The sequence below is a fragment of the Ambystoma mexicanum genome, chromosome 10 (genome assembly GCF_040938575.1).
Source record: "Ambystoma mexicanum isolate Mex_15411 chromosome 10, UKY_AmexF1_1, whole genome shotgun sequence".
NCBI lineage: Eukaryota > Metazoa > Chordata > Amphibia > Caudata > Ambystomatidae > Ambystoma > Ambystoma mexicanum.
In genome coordinates this window covers 1,154,950,616-1,154,973,103 of record NC_090932.1, presented here as the reverse complement: position 1 = coordinate 1,154,973,103, position 22,488 = coordinate 1,154,950,616, and the positions used below count along the sequence as shown (strand labels likewise).

The following is a 22,488-nucleotide window of genomic DNA, read 5'->3' as shown; positions in this document are numbered from 1 at the left end:
AAAACCGCTTGTGGGCATAGGGTGATTTTTAGATCAATTTTCTTTTTCACTGTATTTGTTTTCTTTGGATTGGTCCTTAACTCGGGTGTACAGAGGAGGGATGCTTTCCCTAGTCAAAATGTAGGAAGTGAAACTACATCCCGATTGGCTTCTGTCTGGATAAAGACTTGGTGCCCAACATTCCAAACTGCTTTTCATTAAACATTCTTTAGTGGTAGGTCATGTTTACTTTTATTCCCCCAAGTTAGGCTCAAGTATTCTTTCTACAAGATTTTGTCAGTGGGAGAGATCTGGAATAATCATGCGGAGGAGCATTGCAGGAAGGTGGAAAGACTACAGCAACTGCAACTCTGGGCAGCTAAGTTCAAGAAGAACAAGTTACTTACCAACTGGTAACCTTCTTTCGATTGGATGTTCCTCCAACGTATTCCATATCTTTGACATGTAATGTCCACAGCTGCGTACTTCGGAAACTTTTTCGGCAGAGGGCGTTCTGCACCGATGGAGTCTGGTCGATGTCCCTCGAAGGCCTTCATCGAGGACGTCGTCACAGGATGTTATAAATAGGACGCACATCTTCCGTAGCCTCAGTTTATGTTTTTTCCCCATAACGTGTGACATGCACATATCCAATGACTGCTTGACTGCCCATAGCCTTGCAGAAACGTAAGCTGCAATCGCATAGGAAATTCTCCAGAGGGGCAGGCTGGGAGGGCGATGTGGAATACGTTGGAGGAACATCCAATCGAAAGAACGTTACCAGTTGATAAGTAACTTGTTCTTGGAACGGATTGTGTCCTCCAACGTATTCCACATCTTTGACAGAATCCCAAAGCAGGACCAGAAACTGAAGGAGGGAAAAGAATTTAGAGTACCCAATCAGATGGCAGAATAAAGAACCGCCTTACCATATGCCATATCTTGACCATGGAGTGTATCCAGGGAGTAATGTTTAACAAAGGCATGGATAGAAGCCCATGTGGCTGCATCACAGATATTCCTAATAGGAATTCCCCACTGCAGGGCTGTGGAAGTAGCCACGCCCATAGTGGAATGAGCTTGCAACCCTTCAGGAGGGTCCTTTCCCGCCACACAGTAACTTTCAGTAATGGTGAGGATAATCCACCTGGACAAGTTCTGTTTCATAACAGCCTGGCCCAATCGGTGACCAGTACACCCCACAAAGAGTTTATGGTCCACTCTGACCCTGGACATCCTAGAAATATAAAAGCTCAGAGCTTTCCTAGGGTCCAACCTATGGATTCGCTCCTCTTCATTACCAGGATGAGGAGGAGGAGGACAGAAAGAAGGAGGAATCACCTTCTGGCTCAAATGAAATTCAGACACTACATTAGGTAGAAAGGAAGGACGAACCCTCAGTACAACCCTATCCTTGTGAAACACAGTAAAGGGTGGCTTAGATGAAAGTGCCTGCAATTTACTCACTCTGCGAGCGGAAGCAACAGCAACCAAGAACACGGTCTTGAAAGACAATCTCAAAAGGACAAGAGTGCAAAGGTTCAAACGGAGCACCCATAAGGAATTTCAAAACCAAATTCAGATCCCAAACAGGCACCTGGAAAGGGGACGGCGGGAACACATTAGTGAGCCCTTTAAGAAATGGGGAAATCAAATAAATCTTAAAGTAAGAACATTCTTCAGACGAGCGCTTGAATATAGACAGCGCTGCCAGGTAACCCTTAAATGGTACCCACCTGAAGGCCACTGTGGGCTAAAGAAAGCAAGAAAGACAAAACCACAGGAATGGAACACTGAAAAGTATCAACATTTTGTCCTCTGCACCAGTCACAAAACATACGCCAATGAAAACAGTACGGGGATTGTGTTGCTGGCCTCCTGGCCGAAAGCAACACCTCCATCACATCATCCGGGAGGTCCCAATCCTTATACCTCAACCTTTCAGATACCAAGCGTGAAGGTTGAGAGTCCGGACCTCAAGTCTTCGGCATGAGCTCCCCATCCTGTGAGGTCAGCGTCCGTCACTACAGTCACCTCCGGCCACGGTTGGCAAAACTGTTCCCCCTTTATCAGGTTCCCCTCGTTGGCCCACCACAGAAGATCCTGGGAGACAGAGATTGGAATCTGACCGGGATCCGACATCTTGCCTGAGAACTGCGACCACTGCATCTTGAGGACCCATTGCAGGGATCTCATCCTCAACCTGGCCTCTGGCACCAGAAAAATACAGGATGCCATGAGGCCGAGCAACCTTAAGAATTCGAAAGACAAGAGACCCTGGGCATGTTGAAACGTGTCCACCATCTGCACATTGTGATGAGCCCTTACCTTGGGAGGCGAGCACTTCCCCAAGGACGTGTCCAACACAGCCCTGATGTACTGGAGCTGTTGGGAAGGTGTCCGATGCGACTTCTTGAAATTGAGGGAGAAGCTCAGCTTGTGGAGGGAGCAGCAGGTGAGACCGAGGTGATCCAATGCTTGCTCGGGTGAGCAAGCACGGATCAGCCAGTTGTTCAGGTAGGGGTAGACATGAGTCCCGCCCCTCACCTGAGATACGCTGCCCCCACCACCATTAGCTTGGTGTAGACCCTTTGGCGCAGGTCAATCCGAATGGCAGGACCCGAAACTGAAAGTGCAAGTCGCCAACCGCAAACCTCAGGTACTTTGTGCTTGGGATGAATCAGTACATGAAAGTAAGCATCCTGTAGGTCCAGAGACACCAACCAATCCTGAAGTTGGAGGGCCTGGAGGACTTGAGAAAGAGTGACCATCTTGAACTTGGCCTTTCTGAGAAGTTTGTTCAACCAACGTAAATCCAGTCTTTCTTTGGAATCAAAAAATATGAGGAATACAATCCCTTGTTCCTCTCGCTACAGGCACTGGTTCTATAGCGCCTTTCTCTAGCAGGGTCAAGATTTTGTACACAAGGAGCGGATCTGGAAGCTTCAAAGAGAGATTCCCTGGTGGATTGTCGTGAGGCCACTGTAGGAAGGGAAGGCAGTAGCCATCGGCTATTGTATCCAGAACCCACGCATCCTAAGTAATATCTCGCCATTCTTCGAGATGCTGATACAGTCTGCCCCCAACCGGAGAACAATGGGACATGGCATCATAAATGTTTTGGAGCGGCTGTGGCAGCGACTGAAGGCAAAGAGGCCGCTGCCTGAGCAGCTTTGGCACTTCTATTTCCCCGACCACCATGCTGACCCCTTTGACTGGCGGCTCCTCTCTTTCTACCAACGGAGGAGTAGTAACAAAAATAACCTCCCCCTCCACTGCTGTCCCCCTAGGACGAAAAGGTGGAGATGACGCACAGCTGTTCTTAAAGATTTTGCCGCAGCTTTTGAGGTCTGCAACCACTCAAAGCTCTCGTCAGCCTTGCTGCCAAACAAATGCGCGCAATCAAAGGGCATGTTCAAAAGACTGGCTTGCACATCTGGAGCAAAAATCGACTTCTGCAACCACGCAAATCTGCCTATAACTGTGCTCGCAGTCATGGATCGGCTAACACTGTCGGCCGTGTCCAAACCCGACTGAAGGGATTCACACATGGCATCCTTGCCATCTTGCACGAGAGCAAGGAACCCATCCCTTTCTTCCCCTTCAGGAATATGCTCCGCTGCAAGAGAAACAATTCCACAGTGTGTGAAAATCTTGCTAAGGCACAAGTGGAGTTGGCCGATTTCAGCGCCATACTCCCCGGAGAAAACACCTTGCGTGCCCAACCGTTGAAGCGTTTGTCGTGCCTATCAGGAGGGATGACAGGGTACGCCGCCTGCCTCGAGGTGGCCATAGCCGCCTGAACCATCAAACTCTCGGGAGTGGGGTGAGATGAAAGGTAGCTGGAGTCGCTACCGGAAGGGCGGTATTTCTGAGTTAACGATTTGGTAGAGATTCTGGGGTCTGCCAAGCAGCCATTAGCCCTTTTCTGCAGGCTCAAATAAAAAGGGTAGCACCGGGTCAGAGTACGGACCTTGATCCAGAATATCCATCAAGTCATCCTGAACAAAAGCTTCAGGAGGAGTTGACCAAGATATTCTGTGACTCTAGCCATCAGTCTCCTATAGGACGACTCAGCATGAGCCCCAGGCTCAGGCCTGTCAAACTCCACCTCAGGAGAAGTCTAAGCCACTGGCATCATGAAGCGATTGCCTTAACACTTCCAAATGACTATCCACTGAAAAGACCGTAGCCACATCAGGCGCAACAGGGTCAAAATCTCCTCCTCATAGATGTCATCTAGAGGGAGGTAAAAGGCCTGTCTCGGGACAGCCGAAGGTCTGGAGCCGAAGGTCTGGAGTCCTTAACTGGCCTTACAGACTTGGAAGAACCCTTCCTTGGAGGATCCACCATACCGGGGACCTCCGACAGCAAATACCGGCCAAAAGACCCTGAAGGCGTCGAGGGCGCCGACAGCTTCGGCATCAATGGCGTACGAAGGCAAAGCATCGACATCCGTATCCGACTGAGTCGATGCCGACCTCAAGCCCTTAGCAGGTTTCTGCGGTCTCGCTGGGGACGAGGATCGAGACCTGGAAGCACGTCTCTTGCTACCATTCTGAACCTTGTCCGAACGGGACCTCGAAGGTTCCCAATGAGGATTGCGCCGAAGATGCCAGCCCCAAGGCGCACGAGCCACGGATCAAGACCGTTCCTTGCCGGCTTCATCAGAAGGCACAGACGGAACTGGGCACTGCGATTGAAAAATCCCTAACATCTGCTTTCTGAAGCCAGCCCATTCCTCCGAAGTCGAGGACTTTGTTGAACAAGCCACTTTCCTCACAGCACCATCCTCTGAGGACGGGGATGGCCACCAGTGATGCCGCTTCCTAGAATGCCGAGACGAGGACGATGAATGGCGGGAACCACTCCAGGACCGAGACCCCTGGGATTCCTTCCGACGCAGAGAGTCGCCCCTCGAATTGTTGGTGGACATCCCCCTTGGACTTCGATTTACAGAGCTTACTGGGTTTAGAATCCCTACATACCGGAAGCTTTCCCTTACGCTCCCGCAAGGCCTTAGCAGTCAACGACTGGCATGTGGAACAGTCGTCGGTGTCGTGACTCTCACTCAAGCCCCACAAACAAATTTGATGCGGGTCGGTAATCGACATCTTAGACTTGCAGTCCCAGCAAGTCTTGAAGCCAGACCGTGGCGTCGGAGGGTTTGACGAAGAAGACATTCACGAGGAATACACGAGGCGCGCAGAGTCTCCGAAGCAAACACGTTTGCGGAAAAAACAGAACTGAGGCTACGGGAGCCGTGTGTCCCATTTATAACATCCAGTGATGTCGTCCTCGACGGAGGTCTTCAAGGGACATGAACCCGACGCATGACGCCCTCTGCCGAAAAAGTTTCCGAAGTACACAGCTGTAAACATTACATGTCAAAGATCTGGACTAATACGTTGGAGGACACAATCCATTTGAACTGTATTTCTTTAGCTAAACATAGGTTTCATTTTTTGGAAGTTAAATGTATATTATTTAGCGAATGTCAGTTAAACAAAAAGATTGGTGTTAAAAGAGTAATTGAATTACTTAAAGACTTTGGCAGTGCGTGTTTACCTGAAAGCAGCATGTTAAGTTTAACATTGGGATATCTGAGAGAAAGCGTGAAAGTCTCCAGGCATATCGAGTTATCGATGCGCGTATTGAAATATGCTTGTAGCAGCAAACATTTTTTTATTGTTTATTTATATAGTGCTTATACACAGGTGAAGTGCTTCAAAGTGCTTAAAGGCAGTAGGAAGGTAACACAGGAATACAGTCATCATTTTTAGGCCTTGAAGATTCTGAATGATCTAAACATAAAAACTAGCATACTAGGCCTGACGACATTTCTCCTAGTGCAACTGCATATATTTGAGACAAAGCACGGAGGGTGCGGGGGGACGGAAAAACGGTGGGGTGCAATGAATGACAGTGTGGCTTGTGCAACAACATTTTCGGAAGCTAAAAGGTAGTTGTATTTTCTTTACGTCCCGGGAAGCCGCAGCGTGGCAAGCGCGGTGGCGGAGCTTCCACAGAAGCTTTCATGTTTTTAGGCCCTCTGGTGGGTATCCATGATACTGCATACATGCAGCAGTAAACCTTTTTGTTTGACTTCTCTTTTTCCTCGGAGTGTGGTTGCGCAGAACGTTTGATGGCTGCATTGATTGAAAAGGAAGAGTGAATGTCTTTAAAAACAAGCAAACTTTCAGAAAACTTTGCAAAAGAGTTTTCAGTTGTAAAACAGTTTGCCAGTTCAAAGGCAATTTAGTGAAGACTTCTCCATCTAGAAATCTGGCAATTGTCTAAGACTTTTACATGAAGACAAACAACCAGTAAGTCTTGCAAGAAACTATCCCTCAGGAGGTTTGTGCGAGAAATTCAGGTACAGTAAGCATATTCTAGGGGAAGGAATAGGCGAAGAGTGGTAGATTAAATAAGAATGTTTACTTAACATGCAACCTTTCTCATCCCAATTCAGATATTCACCAGAGTCCAGGCCAGGAATCTGATCCGTTTGTTATTTTATCCACTTCCGCTGTCCCTTGGAGGTGTTTTGGATGCAACACCTTTGAAGGACCATGGGGTCCAGCAGCTCCTGAGGACATCGGGTGAGAACACAGCCCTGACAGATCATGTCAGATGGTCAGTTACGGGCAGGCTCTGGGTTTTTACGACTTAGCACTATTATGGAAAGGAGATGCAATATTTTTAAGTACATGGGAGCTTTTTATTCATTGTCCAGGGGAGTCCCGCCATCTGTTTGGGACAGAGTAATAAACCTGGGGTGAAGGACACCTAAGGGCAGAGTTGACAAATACTTTATGGGTTTCGATAATTTTCTCAGGTTGTGTCCGGAGGCCATGTGTGCTGAATTGATAGTTGTTTAGATTAGAGTGAAACAAGGATGCAAGTAAGTGTTGGCGGGTAAGATAGTTATAGCCAGTCCAAAGGGAACTTGTTTATTTCTCCCCCCCCTCCACATATTGTTGAAATGTCCATTCGCATCAATCACGTCTGGAGTAGAAGGTCCCAGGCCAGCTGGAACTTGTAATGAATTATGCTTGCGTTTAAATGTGTAACTATGTGATGTTGTCATTGCCTACCATGGACAAATCCCCAAAAAGCTTGCGCTGTAAATCGGAGCTGATGCAAATATATGTTGAAAGGGGATGGTAGTTAAATAAATATGTCCAATGAAAACATGGAAATTAAATGAGATTACATCTGTGTAGGTTTGACACGTGTGGGGGATGATTGTAATAAAATACATGGAAGTGTTTTATGTGTTGCAAAATGTATATAATGTGAAACATTTGTGTGGTTCAGGAAGACTAAGGTTAGTTTGACTCTACAATGTTATCTGGCTCCTCCCAGACGTTTGTACAATAAACTTGCTTTACAGACAAACGTGCACTTGATTCTTGAGAGGTGGGCCAACTATGGGTTAATGTGTTTGGAAGCCCGCCCGCTCAATGTTGGACAGGGAATGTATTCATGCTACACCTGAAGCGTGGTAATGTCTATGAAGGACCTAGGGACACATTTAAAATTACTGTAGGCACATGGGGGTGGCAATATGACCTTACCTAGAGAAGCACAAATCCTTGCACCAGCCCTAGGCAGAGATCAACTACTTGAAGGCTGTACTTAAGATGCGTGCATAATTTCAGAAGTTCGTATAGCTCATTCTTTTATATGAAGCTGAATGTTTGGTCATGGTCATTGCTACCAGTTCTCAAGGTCTATTTATATTAGTAGATCTTCTGTAATGTCAGCCAAGGCACAATGGGCGAGAGAGCGTCTGAATCCAGAGGGACGTTTACAGAGGTTAGTGCTTTATCAGCTTTTTCTAAAGCTATATGTTAACTCCTTGTGCACTTTGCCTAAGAATTTATATTCCTTATCACCAACTCCAATTACAAGTGCTATATCAACTGCCCTCCTGTCAAATGCATGCGAACGACTAATCGACTATAGGGTGAAAAAACATTCCAACCAAATTCACTAGAAGCTACAGAACACCTATGGTCTCCGTTAGGGAGATATATCTGTTGTATGCTAAATCCCTTCTCCTAGGGAGAACACCAGCCACTTTTGCTGGACTTCTGGACCTTTTTCTTTCTATCCTGAATGAGGAGAGCCTTAAACCACCCCCCCGTCCCCCACCCACCCCGTTCATTCTTATTTGCTCCGATTTTTGGAACTCTGTTCTCTGTGTTTTGCCTTTTTTATGGAGTCTGTTTTCTTCCATATCTTTTTAAAGGCATCAGTGTTTAACTTTTGCAGCACGCAGCACCCTATGGGCAGTGTTGCTGGGAAACCTTTGGTTTCTCCTTTACGATTATTTTACTATCCTTAAAAACTACTGTTCTGAATGATAGAGGGATACTTTGTATCCTTCCAAAAAAGTTATTCTATGAGAGATTGGGGCACACCATCTTATGTGGAGTGGCATAGGGATACCTAGTATCCCCCTGCTCTCTGCTCCTGTGAATCTTTAGTCACAGTAACAACCCTACAGTTATGGCTGGTGGCAGTGGACATGTTCTACCAACTATTGTGCTATTTTGTACTGGACTGTATTCACAGTCCCGGTTGTGCACAATAGGGTCACCTATGTTCTAACATGGTGGTTCCTTTCTTTTTTTTGCCATTTCTCATGTGGTTGTCCTTTGTTAGCCCTTCTACCATTCTGGGAGGGGGAGGTCTGTGAGTGTGTTTGCCTTAAGCAGGAACCCTTAGGTCTCCACGCCTAGGCTCCAGTGTGTCTGCGAAGACAGTAAGCAGGGGTAGAGTTTTACACTCCCCTTTGTCTGCTAGAGTGCCTGAATGGAACCAGTTCCCACATCTATAAAATTATGAGTGGGTTTGTAGAGTGAGTGGGAAATATGAACATAAAAGGGGAGGTTGCTGAGGTAGAAGGTACGTCGACCATTGGAACAGAATCCAGAGCTGAAGACGATCAGAGATGCCTGCAGACCCTTCCAGTAACCGTGAAGCTACCACTGCTGTCCTGACCCTGTGTTCTTATTGACAGAGGAGCTCCGTAGAGGACACCTACCCTTTGGCTGAACCAGCCCCCAGACGAACTACAAGTCAAGCCACCTCCCGCTTTGACCTTCCAGGCCTGCAAACCGCGAACCCAGGAGACCTCCGACCCATTTGCGGTGCAACGTCTTCACATGGACAAATCTGCCCAGAACGTAGGTGAGCTCCAGAGGCACGATCCCACTCATCCAAGTTCCCTCACTAGAATGCAGGACTGAAGAACTGAGGAAGATCAACCAGGAGATAACCGTCCTTTGTTGAAGCAGATAAAAAATGCACCAAAACCACAGACCGGTGCAAGAGACTAATGAAATCCAAGCTGAAGGTCCTTTCTCTCGACTGCTGCTGTGACATCACATTCAGAGTCCTTCCTTACGTCACCAGACCGAGGAATCTGGAGACCGGGTCCATCACTGCTGCAAAGGAGAGAATCTAGCTGTTTACTTCTTCTAACCTAAGGTACTGTGGGGCTGAAGGTAGAATTTACCTTAAGCCAAAGAGTCGCTCCAGTGTGACTGTAGCACGTTATAAGGTGTTTGGTTGTCCACCCATACCTCTGGCCCAGGTTTGACTGATTGTGTCCCATTAGGGAGTCCTTCGCAGGGTCCCTACACTTGGGATATCTTACTAGGCATTTTCATTCTAGCGACTAAAGTACCCTGAGAAACTTTGCCTTTCCTGCTGTTACATACAACTTTTTTGCTCTACTCCTACACTGACTTTGGCTAGTAAGGAATTGAACTTACAAAGCATTAGGAGCCTTGAAAAGTATAAAATGCTCTAGTGTGAATAACACTACATTCCTTCCTACAGACTTTGTATGGTGTGACTTTGCTAAATTAATGCAACTACTGTTTCTTTGTATATCTATGCGAGTGTGCAGTAGTACCGTATGGTAGAACAGTCATTGGTGTAATTTCTCTAACAATTCTAACTGCGAGCAACTACATATGAAACAGTCACCTTTAAAAAGTTTTGTGACTACTTACTGTGTATTGGTTAATCTAATAGTGAATTTACTTACCTGCCTTGTGTATATAAAATAAATTTATATTTTACTATATCTTCAGTGGGTAAGAGTTTCTTTCGACTATTGCATTTACTGGGTTCAGTGTACTTACCTACAGCTCATATCCTCCTCCTAAGAAAGGTCTGGCTGCTCTGCCATTCTACCAAGATCCTTTGGGTAGCACAGACTTCTAAGAGTTTGGGACCTTTGTGCCAAGGGCCAGTTTGAGAATCTTACCTCAAGTGGGTTTTAGGAAAACTTCCAACAGTCCATGATAGCCATTTATTAACCAGTTTCAATAGCGTGTTTTTGCATCTCCCAAGTACAGGCTTAGCCTCACCCAGTCAGACACAAGACAGCGGATACAGGCAGCACGTTACAAGCAAACCTGAGATCTTCATTTTCTGAGTGAAATGCAGACAAACTCACCCCCCTGGGTCCTTCCACAGTGATCAGAGGAAACCCCAGGCAAACAACAGCCGTCACATACTCAAGGACTGAAACCTGTGGGGGGTGGGGGGAGAAAAAAAGAACATTTCCTCTTAAACAAACTCATGTATTCCGCCAATAAAAACAGACAGCTAATATGAGCATCCAAAACAAGACTAGCCTTCATGTAAAAGTAAACAAATACATCACTGCAGCACACTAATCATGGTTACTCCACCAGTAAAACTCAAATCGAACCCTTAGCAAAGCCCCACAGCATAAATATCACTAATGTAAAACCAAACAATCGGCTTATAACTACGAACAATATGGTAAACCACCCATAAAGCAAAACAGGTAGCTCATAACAGACAACCTCTGCATCCCTCCAGTAGAATCCCACAACTAGTTCATATCCACATATAAAATAATGCATTATCAACGAAGAACCATTTGCCGCATCTACATAGCAACCAGATTTTGTAAAACATTTCCCAAGTGGGAATCTTACACAATACCCAACTTTTCAAACCATATATTGTGAGGGGACCTTAATAAACCTCCAGGACCCACCCTATCCTGAGATGCGACGCAGCCTATCAAACCACATCTTGAGAGCAGGGTCTCTTCTCAACATCATTGAGAGTGTCAGTATTTCCTGTGGTAATAGCACCAAATTTGTTTCCACCTCTAAAAAAAATCAAGGTAAAACCACAAGATTGCAAGTGACAGAATGGCTGTGTTAATCCACATTCCCATAGCCCACAGGAGTCCATTAAGGATCTACCAGCAGGTGTTAATTCCAACCATGGAAAATAGTCTATTTTCTGGAGGTAAGCACAAGAGGTTTATCTTTTTACTTGACTTCTCAACTCAGAATTTGAAGGCGTGGAGAATTGGCAGCAGCAGAATTACCGTTGCTTCACTGCTACGTTTTGCAGCCAAGCCATCTCGTATTGATGACCCAGATCTTATCATACAGTATCCTGAAAGTTCTTGACTTCACAACACCCAATGTATCAAACCATATGCAGAAAGTTTGGCCCCTACACAATACCAGACTTATTAAACCATATCCTGAGCGTTCAATCACTGCACCCTGAACAGATCTATATTTAGCAAACTGTATCCAAAAGGGATGGGACAGCAAACTGTATCCAAAAGGGATGGGACCTGCGCCCTGCACATCATCCAACCCATCAAACCGTATCCAGAGCATGTGCCCTCTTCACCCCTAAGAGCACCAATCATAAATTGCTTTTCCCAGTAGGTCCAACCCCATTTCCAGAAAGTAAATTGTCCTCAAAGTAGCAGACTTACGTGGCAGGCCACCAATGCGCCAGTATTCCAGCCAATTAAAATGATGGGCTTGTGTGGAAAATGGCTGTGGATCTGTTTGGGAAAAGAAAAAAAGAATCGATTATCCTAGAAAAAAAAAAATATCAGATACCAGTTTGACTGAAGAGATTACATTTTTCCAGAGATTTTACCACAAAGACTGTCAGCACTCCCATACTATGGGTGCTTGTGTGTAAACCACAGAAGTTTCCCTTTGGGCATAGCTGATAACGAGCCTAAGAGGAAAGGAGGTTGAATATTAGATATACTCAAACACAGCAGAGCTATCAGGAGTAAAGGTCTGGCCTAAGGTTTTACTTCTCATTATTTCTTCTTTAATCTCAGTGCCACGTCCCAGGTCTCCTTTCCAAATAAACACCTCTGCTCTGTTTTTATCTCAAACCCGTGTTCTTTTTCATTGTGCAAGGTTAAACGCCTTAGAATGTACCCTCGATTCCCTGTATTTTTTTACTTTTTCTGGCTGATTTACCAACCGTTTTCCTGCAGATTTGTCCTAATCCAAGGCCTCAGTAGGAATGAAACTGAGGTGCCTCAGGCGTAGCTTCTAAGCAAGAAACCTTGTCCGAGTCTTCCTGCACAGTTAGCTGGGGCGAATTTGGTTGGTGACAGACATTACCTTATGTTAGGGGATTTTACAAAGGTCACTATGAGACAGTACTTCAAAAAGCCCACCTAGAGTGAACCGGAGTACACCTCTTAGGATCAACATGAACTTCCTAAGGTTATGGTAGAGTGGAAAGCAGCCATGCTTAGTATAAAGAGGGGGTGGGGGGGCTGTATTTCGGTACAAAGACCTCAGAGCATACCTTGGCTCAAGAACACACAGACACACTGAGGAGTTCTATAAAAAGAAATAGACATTTATTATATACTCTAAGGCACACTGTCACAATTCTAAGTTCAGGTTAAGTACTATAAACCAAACATATATACAGTATAGGATAACTTGCAATACTCTTTCAATGGGTAAACCTTAGATGTTCATAGGTAAGCATGCTAGATTAGCTTTCAGGATAACAAATCACATAGTAAGCATATATATAAACTTTCCAAACTCTGAATAACTTTTGATAATTTTTTCCTGCCTTAATAGTTCAACCTAACCTAGTACGAGTCTCTCAAAGCTCAGATGAGTCACTGAAGAGGCAAAATACAGTGTTCAAAGTAGAGTTGCAGGTAGAAAATCATTGGTTACAATTAGGCTCAGTGAGCTTAGGATGCGCCCCCCACACCCCCCAAAGGGATGTCCCAAGGACTAGTATCCGAGGACAGGCGGTTTTACTGCTAAGAGCACAAAAGGTTGTCCCCAATTACTCTACAGCGGTCTGAGGGGTAGCATGATACAAGCTATCTGAAGCACCCAGAGTAACAGAATGACACAAGCAGACCCCAGGTAGGTTATACCAGGGATGGACAGTATCTTGAATTGAAGAAGTCGTTGCTGCAGGACGGTTCCAGCTGTGAGGTACCAGCAGACCCAGTCTCCTGTTCTTCGGCCCTGGTGATTGGCAGAAGGGCATTTTGGTGGATCCGGTACCAGCACTCGCACAGGGGGAGGCCAAGCGACTGATCTTCAAGGTGGTGGCTGGTTGGTTCCCTTCTGCAGGTTCGGGTAACAGACTGTTTTCGTGTCGGTCAACTCCATTACTCCATTTCTTGAACATCGCCCCTTGGGAGGGGACTCTCCGGGACCAATTATAGTTGTTGCAGGCTTGGAAGGATGCCCTCAAAGTTGCAGGCAAAACCGCGCTTCCGGAGACGTTGCACTGACATGCAGCACAGGACCCCAGGTATTGGAGGTTTGCAGACCCTGGGGGTCGTAGATATTCAAGGGATGGTGCAAATTGTAGGTTGTCTCAAGACTGATTTGGCCCACCAGTCTATGGGAGGAAGTCGTCTTCTTCAGATCTTCCCTATCGATTGGAGTGACCAGGTCTGGACAGAAGCTGCGACTCAACAGGCTCTAGCTGTCTTTGGAAGTGCTGATGGTGTCCTTTGTCGTCCTCTTAACAATATCCTTATTTCATTGGTCGACTGATTTTTTCCCTCCAAGACACAGGATTTATCCAGTTGGGAGCAGGAACACTGGTTGAGTCCACCAATCCTGTACCATTCATACTTGGGGGTGGCTGTCCAATGAGGACAGTCAGCCTCCCAGTTTAACTGGTTTCAGCCAGGTACCCTGTAGTGCAAGAGGGAGAGGAGTGTCGGTCGACCTCCCCCACTTCCTGTCCTGCCAGGCACTCAGGGAACCTACACTTACTTTCCATGAGAAGCCCGCCAAAGACAAAGGAACCTTCCACCACCCAGAACGGTGGAAGAGGGCTTAAAAAAGTGTATTGTTGGTGTATGGTGTGCCTTATTGGGCTCCGAGTGCAGCCTGCAATGAAAAGTATTTCAATTTAAAAGTTGTGTAAAAGGTACACTGCCACCAGCCTGAACAGATGGGCTTGTCACAGTAACGAAAAGTTACTGAGAGAAGAGAAAAGGGATACAATGTACCCCCTCAGCACTTCATAGGGAGGTGTGTGCTGTTCTTGCACAAGTAAAACCCAGAACAAAAGTATCCCCCTGGGGGTGCGACTTGTGACAAAGTGGGATGGACGCATGTAGCCTGTGAGCTCGCCTGACGGAGCTTAACAAATACATTAATTATGTCCACAATGTGCTAATTGTACCTCAACTTCTGCCTCACACTCATTTACTTGGCTGGGGCACCTCCCGGTATCAGTTTGTATTTGTATTTATTAGGTTTATATAGCGCTTTACACCAAAGCGCTGCACATTGGAACAACAGGATACATTTAACAATAACAAACAGTAGAAGCAAATACAATTTTGAATCAGACCAACAAAACACTATGTAGAGCAATTCAACAGAAGAGAAGGAAGTGGTGGAGTAGAACTGGGAGGAAGAGGGAGGGATGGGAAGGAAGAGGAGGGAGACGGAGGGGTAAAGGGAAGAGGATAGAGTGGAGGGGGAAGTGGAGGGAGCCGATTATGGGGGCAAACGGGGGAAGGGAGGGATAGGGGGATCGGGAGGGGAATCATGGCGGGGAATGGAGAAGGAGAGATTTAAGGGACATGCAGAATGAGGAAAAGGTAGGAATAGAGCGGATTGAGAGAGGTAAGGAGTTCCAGTTAAGGGGAGCTAGGAGTTGGAAAGAGCAGAAACGGGAGGAGGCATAAGGGGACGGAGGAACAGTGAGGAGGAAGTGGTCAGCAGAGCGAAGAGGGCGAGAGGGAGTGTAGAAAGAGAGAAGGGAAGAGAGATAAGGGGGAACGAGATCATGGAGAGATTTGAAGACCAAGCAGAGAAAATGAAATTTAAGTTGGGAGTGAAAGGGAAGACAGCCAAGGGAGGATAGGGAGGCAGAGATGGAACTGCGGGAGGTGGGGAGAGTACGGATGGCAGAATGGTAGATAGATTTGAGGGGGGTGAGATGTGAAGTGGGTAGACCACAGAGTAAGGAGGAGCAGTAGAAGAGGCGAGAGAAGATTAGGGAGGAGATTAAAAGTTCAGTGGCATGGAAAGTAAGAGAGGGGCAGACTTTGTGAATATTATAGAGGTGGAAGCGACAGGCACGAGAGGCTGAGAGAGATATGATGATATTCCCTACATCTGTGTGCTTTCAATGTGTCTGCATTTCAGCTCGTGTTTAAGGCGGCAGTGACAGCTCAAAGGCCTGACAGTTGACAAACTCATACTACAGTGCAGCAGCTGGGATTGGTTGCCAACTGAACATTGGAGAGCTCCTTTGACTTTGCTATATGTTACTTTGTTAATTACAGCCTTGCATGATCTAAGTACTCCACTCAGCTGCTCTGCCGAATCCCCTGAGAGAATTTACAGCGTGATGCATTACAAGAGTTCATGGATGTTTTTACTGCTTTTTACTGCTTGCTACTGACAGCAAGTGAGATATACGGGTACTACCCATTGGAAATGATTTGCTTTACTTATTTTTTACTGCTCTTGCCTGGTTAAAGTGTAATTAGATTTTCCACGACACCAGATCTGGCGGACCATGGTTATTACAAATAGTCAATGGATCTCACTTCTATCAAAGGTATGGAGAACATTTTAATTGAGGTCTCCACTATCCAGTCATTCATATCAGTTCTAGATTCAAGATCAATACCTCTACAGAATGACTAATGGTTTTAAAATGAAATTCAAACAATTCAAGATTAACTGAAGTTGAGGAGCATGTGTCTTTTACTGAAGATAGAATGCAGTGTCTCGACCATATGCCAGAAAATTCAGAGCAGAATGACCCCATTAAATTCTTAACAGAGTGGCTTCTTAAACTTTTGAATATCCGTTCTCTCCTACTCTCGATGTTTTCAAAGGGCACTCAGAATTAATCCACGTTTTACCAGCAACAGCTTATCCCCAAGACTACTCATTGCCTGTGTGCTGTGTCAACAATCACGAAAAATCCTCCTAGCAGCTACAAACAAAATCTCTAAACCTCCAAGGAAATAAAATATGTATCCCTCCAGATTTCTCCGAAACCACTCAGGAAAAAAGAAACAGATTTTTGGACATGAGACCAACTTTGAAGACTCTGGACATTAAATATCACCTACTGGAACCTGCAAGAATGCTCATCACACCCCCTAATGGCATCACCAAAGAGTACCCGGATCCTGATAAGTTAACATGCTACGATTAAATCTCTTCACTCTTCTGATATGGACAATTCATCCTCCGTGGCATCTTCAGTGACAACAGGCCCTGGTCTGCAACAACCACTTCATGTACACAATTTATTCAGTCATAATAAGTTCAAATTTGGTAAAGCGCATCATTCTAGGAGTAGATCTGATCATAATCTGCCTTAAAATTCTTTCGATAGCCCAGACAAACTGAGACAAATCCAGATCTATCAAGCAAATCGATCCAGAGGCGGTGGGCCCAGTGACTTAGTTACTTGTTTTACAGCATTTGTAACTTGCTCATTCGTTGGTGTTGCGACCACTATTTGATCATTATGGGCAGGTTTGTTAATCTCATTACCTAGCCATCTCCGTTTGGGTCATAGGTCTACAGTGGACCATCTTGTTCTTGCATATGGCAGCTTCTAATGGTTATCTAATTTTCGCTTTGGTCATAATTTTTTCTAATTGTTCATATACTGCTTCTTCATTCAATAAAGGAACACTATGGTTATAACCTTTGTTGGGTTCCCTCCCCTTTTGTCTTTTTCCTACCCTCCAATTTAACTTTTCATACTCTAAAACCATCCATTCATGGTGTAGTTCTTTCCCAGCAAAAACGGTTTTCCAACTACTTACTTTATTCAACACAATGTACAGATTGGTTTACCGTTTAGGAAGCTTCATTGTCCATGATTCCAATAATATATTGCAATGAGTATTAAATGTATGTCTTGGATTGTCAAAGGGTTAAATAATCCTATAAAAAGAAAGAATTCTGAGCCATTCTGGGAAAAGTAAAGTTGGCGTTGCCTGCATTTAAGAAACGCATTTAGATTTGGAGCGAAAAAAATACCAAACTAGTTAGATTGTGGGCTAAGGAACAAGTTACTTACCTTTAACTATTGTTCTCACGCATGGGTCTGGCATGGAATCGCTTGCTCATGAACATTCCCTGTCAGACCAGGAATCCTTGGTAAAAGAAATAACAGTTTCACTTGCAAACTGTATTTCTCCTCTAAACCAATCACTGTACTTTGGGTGACACTGCCCCCAGCCAATGACTGCCCTCTCCCTAAGGCCCTCCTCTGGCAGCCATCTTCAGATTTGGTAAGCATGGAAAGTTGCACTATGACCAAGAAGAGCCGCAGAGGGGTCGGAGGGAGGGTTCGCATGTGAATTCATGCCAGACCCATGCTGCAGAACAATAGTTACAGATAAGTAACTATTTCCTTCTCCAGCTAGGGGTCAGGCATGGATTCACATGCTCATGAATAACAAATACATAGCAGTACAACATTACACAACCACGGGAGGTGGTTCCAACACGTGGCAGGTGTGCAACTCCCAGCTCAGGAAGTCAGCGATGGTGTTCTTGACTCCCGTCAGGTGAAAGGGGACGAGGACCATCTCTTGTCTGACGGCCCAGTGCCTTAAGTTCTGTGCCTATTTTGAAAGCGCTGGGGGATTGGGTGTCCCCCTGCTTCCTGATTTAGAACATTGTGGTGGTGTTGTCTATGAAAATTCTCACCACCTTGCCCTTCAGGGATGGAAGAAATGACTTGAGCGCCCAGAACATTGCCCGTAACTCCATGATATTGATGTGGAGATCTTTCTCCTCCGTCAGCCACATGCCTCTGGCGTGCAGACGTCCGGTGTGGGCCCCCTAGCCCTCCAGGGAAGCGTCTGCGATGACTGTCTCCTGGTAGGGAGGTGGGGTTTGAAACCCTGTGCCCCGGGCAATGTTCGAGTGTACGCCCCACCACCTTATCGCCCAGCGGAACTCGAGAGGGATCTTGCCCGCGAGGCTTCCGGACACTTGTATCCAGCGGGCGTCCAGGAACTCCTGAATAGGTTGCATTCGTAACCTGCAGAGCCAGATAAGGAAGATGCAGGACGACATCAGGCCAAGCAGCGACTTGTTGATCTGCACCGTGGCGGTCTTCAGTGGCAACACCTGATGCACTTTCCACAGCATGGCCGCTACCCTCTCCTCCGAGGGTGACGATAGGCAGGAGACCATATTGAGCCTTGCTCCTAAGAACAGTGCATTCTGCGATGGTGTCAAGCAGGACTTTGGATAATTGATGGAGAACCCCACATCTGTCATCAGCTGGACGGTCGTCTCCGAGTTCGACGGCTACTTCTTGTAAATTGTACCGGATGAGCCAGTCGTCGAGGTACGGGTACACGTGTATCCCTCGTAGATGGGCCTGTGCCAAGCACTTCGTGAACACTCTGGGAGCCGATTTTAGGCCGAAAGGGAGGGTAGTGCCTTCCCTGTACCACGAAGCTTAAGAACCTTTGGTGCTTCCTGTGAATGGGGACGTGGAAGTAGGCGTCCTCCAGGTCCAGAGAGGTGAAGTAGTCGCCCTCCACCAGTTGGCCGAGCATGTGCTGCAACGCGACCTCCTGAATTTTTGGGACTTGAGATACTGGAGACGCTGTAGGTCTAGAATGGTCCTCCAGCCACCGGTCTTCTTTTTGACTAAGCAGTATCTGGAGTAGACTCAGTCGTCTTGGAACTAGCTCTATCGCCCCTTTTCGTAGCATGGTCTATACCGTATGCAGGAGTTGAGGGATGTGCTGCTCATGCCAGGCCACCGGAATCCACAGACACTTGTGTTGAAACTCCAGGGTATGACCGTGGGCGAGAGTGCCCAGCACTCATCTGTCTGTGGAGATCTTCTCCCACTCGCTGAAGAATCCGTCAGCTGGCTTCCCACTGAAGTGCATGGGTTGGGGCCTGACGTCCTGGCCAGATCAATCTTGCTTCAGCGACTGTGTTCTGCCTTGGAATTGACTGCGCTGACGGAACAAGTTACTTACCTGTAACTGTTGTTCTCCAGCATGGGTCTGGCATGGATTCACATGCTAATGAATAAATACATAGCAGCACACACCTGTACAACCAAGGGAAGTGGCAAGGCTCAACATAAGCATCTCTTACCTCTTCACTAGGCTCACCTTCAAGTGAACAGGTTGCACAGCACTGCTTGGCCAACTCTGGACTCCTCCCTGGAATCCCTGTTGATGAAGTACAATTTCGTGAAGGTGTGCATCGACCTCCATGTCGCAGCCCTGCAGATGTCCAGCTGGGGCACAACAGACAGGAATGCCGTTGTAGCAGCAATCGCTCTGGTGGAAAGGGCTCTCGGATGGCCAGGCAGTGGTCAGTTTGCCAACCGGTGACAGTGGGCGATACATGGTTCACAGGACCAAAGTCCATAAAGCGCTAAGAAGTCTTGCGGAAACTCTTCGTGCAGGCCACATACAACTTCAGCGCTCTAGCCACATCCGGCGAGTGCAAAGTCCTTTCAGTCGACGACGAAGGCATCCGAAAAAAACACAGGCAATACCAAGGGCTCGTTTAGATTAAGGTCGACGGCACCTTAGACATGAAGGAGGGGTGCACCCCCAGCACCACCCTCGTCTCGTGGAAAGTCAAGTAAGGTGGTTTACAGGAGAGGGCCTGGATCTCCCCCACTTGTCGTGCAGAGGTGATGGCCACGAGAAAAGCAGTTTTCCATGGCAAAAACCTGAGATGCAGAATGCATAGGCTCGAATGGTGGTCCCATGAGCCTAGTAAGCACCACACTGAGCTCCCACGCCGGGGCCGGAGCCTTCCCCGGCGGGAACGAGCAGAATAGTCCATTGATGAATTCCTTGATCAATCGGTGCGACCACAAGGATGGTCGTCCTGGGGATCTGGTGTAGCGGGAGATAGCCGCCAGATGAACCTTGGAGGTGTGGGCCAGCCCCGATTTGGCAAACAGCAAATATGGAAGTACCTGAGGGGCCTTGACCCTCAGTGGGCCGATCTGAGAAAGTCACCAAATAGCAAATCTCTTCCACTTGAGACCATAGCATTTCAAAGTAGACGATGCTCTAGCCTTGGCAAGAACATCCTTGCAGTCCGCCTGAAGATCGCAGCCACCAAATTCTAGCGCTGCAGAAGCCAGGCCTTCAGGTTCAGGGACCCTGGCTTGTGGTGAAGAATGGCGCCTCCTTCCCTGGCGAGAACATCCGCGACCACTGGCACCTTGACTGGTGGAGACGCTGACATGCTGAGATGGTCCGGGTACCAGATCTGCCTCGGCCACACCGGTGCAACAAGGATCATCTGGCACCGGCACTGTTTGAGATGACTGATGGCTCGAAGTAACAACGGCAACGGAAGGAACGCATACAAAAAGAGGCCTTCCCAAGGGAATGAGAATGCGTCCACCATGCTCCACTGCTGTGGAAACCTGCTGGCAAACCTCTGGCACTTGGTGTTCATCGCCGTTGCAAACAAGTCGATCTGGGGATTGCCCCATTCGCCGAACAGGTTCTCCACTAGGTCCTGCCGAAGATCTCACTTGTGGCACGAGCGAAGTTCCCTGCTCAGAGAGTCGGCGATCTTGTTCTTTAATCCTGCCAGATGAAACGGAATGAGGAACATCCCCTGGGCGATGGCCCAATGCCATAAGTCCTGCGCTTCTTTGGAGAGTGCTGGGGACCTGGTGCCCTCCTGCTTTTTGATGTAAAACAGTGTTTGTTCGTTTGTTTTATTACTTGTATTGTGCACCAGACCCGTGGGTATTAGGGCGTATTGCATAAGATCACTCGCAGCTTAGTTACACATAAAAATGTACATTTACATAAAAACAATATGGTTACACACAGGCAAATTATATACATACAGGGTACATACAAACATGAGATTCAGACTATGGACTGAGAGCAGGCACGTGAGATCTTAGGAGAGTCACGGTTTGTACGATAGTAGTCTGTAGAGTGTAGTAAACAGTCAGTAGTCAGTAGATGACCAGTACTGGAGTATGTTCAAGGTAGTGTGCCAGTTAGTCTAGGTGTCATAGGTCTACCTAGAAGGCAGCGTCTTTAAGCCACTTTATAAGGCTCCGGCGAAATTTTTGGTACGAATGCTCTACTCTTAGTGGCGAGGGTAGCAAATTCCACATTTGGGCTGCCTTGACCTGGAAGCTACCACCTCCAACTCTGGCCAACTTAAATCTGGGAATCAAGAGACAGCTCATATTAGAGAGTCTAGTTCTTGTTGCAGGTTTCGTAATAATTCTATCTGATGGGTAACGTGGTACTGCATTGTTCATGCATTTGTGTGTGAGAGAGGCAGCTTTTAGTTTCATTTTATCGTGTGTGGACAGCCACCTGTTGGCTCTTCTCGTCTCAGAGATATGTTCTCTCCTTGCAATTCCAAGTGCTGCTATGAGAGCATTGTTTTGCAAGAATTGGATTTTCTTGATAATTTGTTTGTTGGCCCCTATGTACAAGGCGTTGCAGTAGTCGAGCTTTGATAAGTGCTCTGGCAAGAGTGATGCAACTAGTATTCGACGGGAAAGCTTTGCCTGCTCTAATCAGTTAGCAGGTATATGCCGAGGCCATAGCGTTGACCTGTTTGTTAAAGGAGAGGTTTTTACCTCCTTAGCAACGTTATTGATATTTTGGTCTATGTTAAAGGGCGAGTATGTGGGACTCAATTTTTTGAGGGTTGATGGAGTGCCCAGGATGATGATCTCTGTCTTGTCATCTTTCAGGCATAGTCCATGGGTGGCGATCCATGTCTGAATGATGAGGTATACCCTGTTTACCAAGGCCAAATCCTTGTCGTAATCACCAGTAAGAGGTAGGAGGATCGGAGTATCCTCTGCATAATTAGTGTAGGCCTTACCCAGATGATCCAGATCATCATAAAGGGGCTTAGTGAAGATGTCGTATAGGGTGGGTGCGACAAGAACCTTGGGGCACTCCGCAGTGATAGGGATGGGGTCAGCTGCAGCCATAGGTGAGAAGACTCATGGTCCGATTACTTAAAGAAAAGATTGTAACCATGCTATGGCTTCTGTTGAGAAGTCAGCCGCCGAATCCAAGTGACTGCATAAGACCCAGTGATCGACCAGGTCAAAAGCGGCCGTTAAATCCAGGAGGAGAAGAAGGGCTGATTCCCCTTTGTCCCCAAGTTCATTGATCTGGGCATTCAAGTCTAT

General features: G+C 46.7%; 1 protein-coding gene across 4 annotated transcripts in view; it reads right to left on the bottom strand.

The window, feature by feature from the left end:
* Positions 1 to 22,488, bottom strand: part of KANSL3 (KAT8 regulatory NSL complex subunit 3) — a 1,222,374-nt gene that overhangs the window by 788,166 nt on the left and 411,720 nt on the right. For all 4 annotated transcript variants that reach the window (XM_069619075.1, XM_069619076.1, XM_069619078.1 and 1 more), the window contains 2 exons: positions 11,780 to 11,851; positions 10,460 to 10,534 (listed from right to left, as the gene is read on the bottom strand). In XM_069619075.1, the coding sequence (XP_069475176.1) occupies positions 10,460 to 10,534; positions 11,780 to 11,851 (147 nt within the window). The remainder of the gene's footprint in view (positions 1 to 10,459; positions 10,535 to 11,779; positions 11,852 to 22,488) is intronic.